Genomic DNA, 2,971 nt, shown 5'->3' with positions numbered 1-2,971 from the left:
CTTTCCTGTGAATTTTAACTGAACCATTGGGTTTGGTGTTAAGCTTTACTTTTCACCTGGAAACATATTCTAGACAAGATGGAAAACTGTTGACCTGACTATTACTGATCAACTGAAAATAGCAAATATTTTCCCATAGTACAAGGGTATTAAATATAACTGCCAAATTCCAGTTTAAAAAAAAGTCATGCCAACCAAAACCCCCTTGGCTTCATCATCTGGATGAATCCTTTTCTCAATATTGTATCACAGTGGTTGGATAGTGTTGCTGTGAACTGTTAACAAAATCAGGAATGCAGTCACTTCTGGAATAAAATTTCAGCAGCAAGTACTGTTTAGGTTCCTATTAAAGTAAAGTAAAGGTAGCTTCTGGATCTTGCACAATGCTGCATGAGGTTAGGACAAAGGAACGCTCCCTACATTTCTACTTTAAACTCTAGCTGGATCTGAAACAGGGAAAAAGATACAAATGCCCACAAATAAAAAGCGACTTCTGCCATACAGAAGGGGTAATTTTTTTTAAGGTTCACTACTATGAAGAACTGTACTATTTTAAGTTCCCTTTGTATATCATTTATACTGTAGTACCTTGCAACTGCATTTTAGTTTCTAGAACTTACTGAAAAGCCAGTTTATATGCAAAAAGCAGTATGAAATACACTGACAGGAACAAACACTGCCACTATTTCTAAAAAGCTTTAAAAAGTTGCTTTCAGTCCAATTCCATCATGTTACTTTTATACTCCCTCACAGGTCTAGCAAGCATTGTATTGGTGAAGGCACCTGTGTGTTAGTATGAAATTGCAAGTAGAACACATCATCTAACTATATCTGATGAAGATGTAACAACAGATACTGCAGAACTCACACCTACAGTGTATGTAGGATGTATGTATATTTATATATCATGTATAATTTATTGCATTTAATATGACAATTTTTATTTTTAAAGCAGTTCTCTACAGGCATCCTTATAATACTTCACTATCTACACAGATGTAAGAATGATTAGAATTAATTTGTTTAGGATACCTTTGTCAAGAGGAAATTGGGCCTGGAGCCAACTAGTCTGGACATTAATGTTTCTAATGATCAAAACAAGCTACATGCCAGCCAGTTGCCTGCAGACTCTACTTGAATGGAAAATGACCATCATTACAAGATCGCGGATTTACACCACAAGTACTGCTCCTAGGAACTTCAGCATCATTCACGGTTTTCTTGCTTTTTCTAAATGGCTCTCCCCCCCAGTGTCTTTGTTAATAACAAGCTACTTACCAAGATCACCAGTGACTCTGTATGTACCATCTGCAAACACCCAGAAGAATATTCCTTTGGTACGTCTAACATATATTCCACCATTATCTACTCTTCCTGCAATGAACACACCACCATCATGTGGGCGTTCTATATAGATGTCACAAGTTATTATCATATTTACCCTGAAAGAGAAAGCTAGTGTTAAAAGGAGCTACAGGTCTCAAGATAATTTACAACACCAAAAATCCTCTTCCTTGGCAGCCTTTCCAATAGTGATATCAACATGAAGTTCCATCTACAAAACTGCTATTCTTGGTGGGAGCTTCACAGAAAATTTTATTCTGACACAATGTCTCAAAATTAGTTTAGATGGGTGAAATCAGGGCCCAAATTTCATGTCTTCCTGTTATAGCTACTAAAAATGAAAGGTTAGCTTCCATTTATATAGGGCTTCTTACACAGGCCAACTGCCATCAAGTTGTTACGCAACTTGAGGCAAGTTACTTTGCTTGCCTGCGGCATGATTTCCATGTTAAAATGAATGCAAGTCTTAACAATCTCTGCAGAATACCAAGATCAGGAGAAAACTATGAAAAAGCATTGTAGTTGTACTGAATGAACCCAAAGCAAATCAGATATACTTGGTGTGATGTAAAGTAACAGGTTTTCCAGCTTTTACAGCATCAGCATAAGCAGCTTACAATAGCACCTGGTAACATGCAAGACATAATGCAAGGTTCTTTCCTGCTAAAAATTAAGAACTCAATAAGAAGCCTTGACGATATCTGTAAAATCTAGATCAGGCTGGCACACGAAGCTGTTGACGGTGCACAGTTACAGAGGTTTCCACTCAATGTTTCCACTGTGTCTAAGCCACACCCCATTTCAGTTGGTAAAATGCATTCTTTCACTTTTTCACTATCTTTTAGATAACAAAAGCCAACAATTGTCTGACACTGTTGTAACATTTAAAGGATAGGGTTCTTCAATTGCATATTTTATTCATTACAAAGATTTCATAACACTGACTTAGGAAGACATGCGCTTTAGCAAAGAGAACAGAGTAACTCCAAGTACAAAACAAAGCAGGAAAATAGATGCTTTCTGAAACTACCATATGAATCATTATGAACACAGGAAATAAGACTGATCCTGTCTTGGACCTACTGCAATGAAATGAGGATCGCTAAGATATACACAGCAGCCAGACAAATTTGGCAATGCTGTTGGGAAAGTAAGGCACTGAAAAGCACTCCAAAACTGAGCCAAAGCCAACTCTAGAGAACAGTGAGGATAAACTCTACTGGTGGCTACAGCTGCAGGCTCCACTTAAATCAAGAAAAGATTAAGAGTTAATTCAATGCTTCAACTCACAATGCAATAGCATGGGATGAGGGCAGATAATCAATCAAGTACAGTAAGACTGGCCTTCAACAGAGGATCAAACATGCAAATCAAATGGCCATTAAATTTGAAGCTTGTAGCTATGAAAAAGCTAGTTTGAGCAGTCAGATGCTGGCCTGAGAATGGTAGGACAAGAATCTGAGGTTGTGACCTGATAGGGTCAAGATGAATGATAAGGAGTAAGGACTCAGAAGAAAGCAGGGCTGGTATGCAGTACCACTATAGTGTAGGAGTAGGCATTAAAGAGCACTGAGATGCATCAATTCTATGGATGCTATAAGAGACCTGGTCAGTGAAGTGAAGTTGT

At 37.8% G+C, this 2,971-nt stretch overlaps 1 protein-coding gene across 1 annotated transcript in view; it reads right to left on the bottom strand.

Moving 5' to 3' along the window:
- The window catches only part of GALC (galactosylceramidase), a 56,124-nt gene that overhangs the window by 6,950 nt on the left and 46,203 nt on the right, over positions 1 to 2,971 (bottom strand). The window contains exon 15 of the mRNA XM_006034347.3: positions 1,279 to 1,442. Within this exon, the coding sequence (XP_006034409.1) occupies positions 1,279 to 1,442 (164 nt within the window). The remainder of the gene's footprint in view (positions 1 to 1,278; positions 1,443 to 2,971) is intronic.

The sequence above is a fragment of the Alligator sinensis genome, unplaced genomic scaffold (assembly GCF_000455745.1).
Source record: "Alligator sinensis unplaced genomic scaffold, ASM45574v1 scaffold68_1, whole genome shotgun sequence".
Taxonomy (NCBI): Eukaryota; Metazoa; Chordata; order Crocodylia; family Alligatoridae; genus Alligator; species Alligator sinensis.
This window is presented reverse-complemented; position numbering and strand designations above follow the sequence as displayed.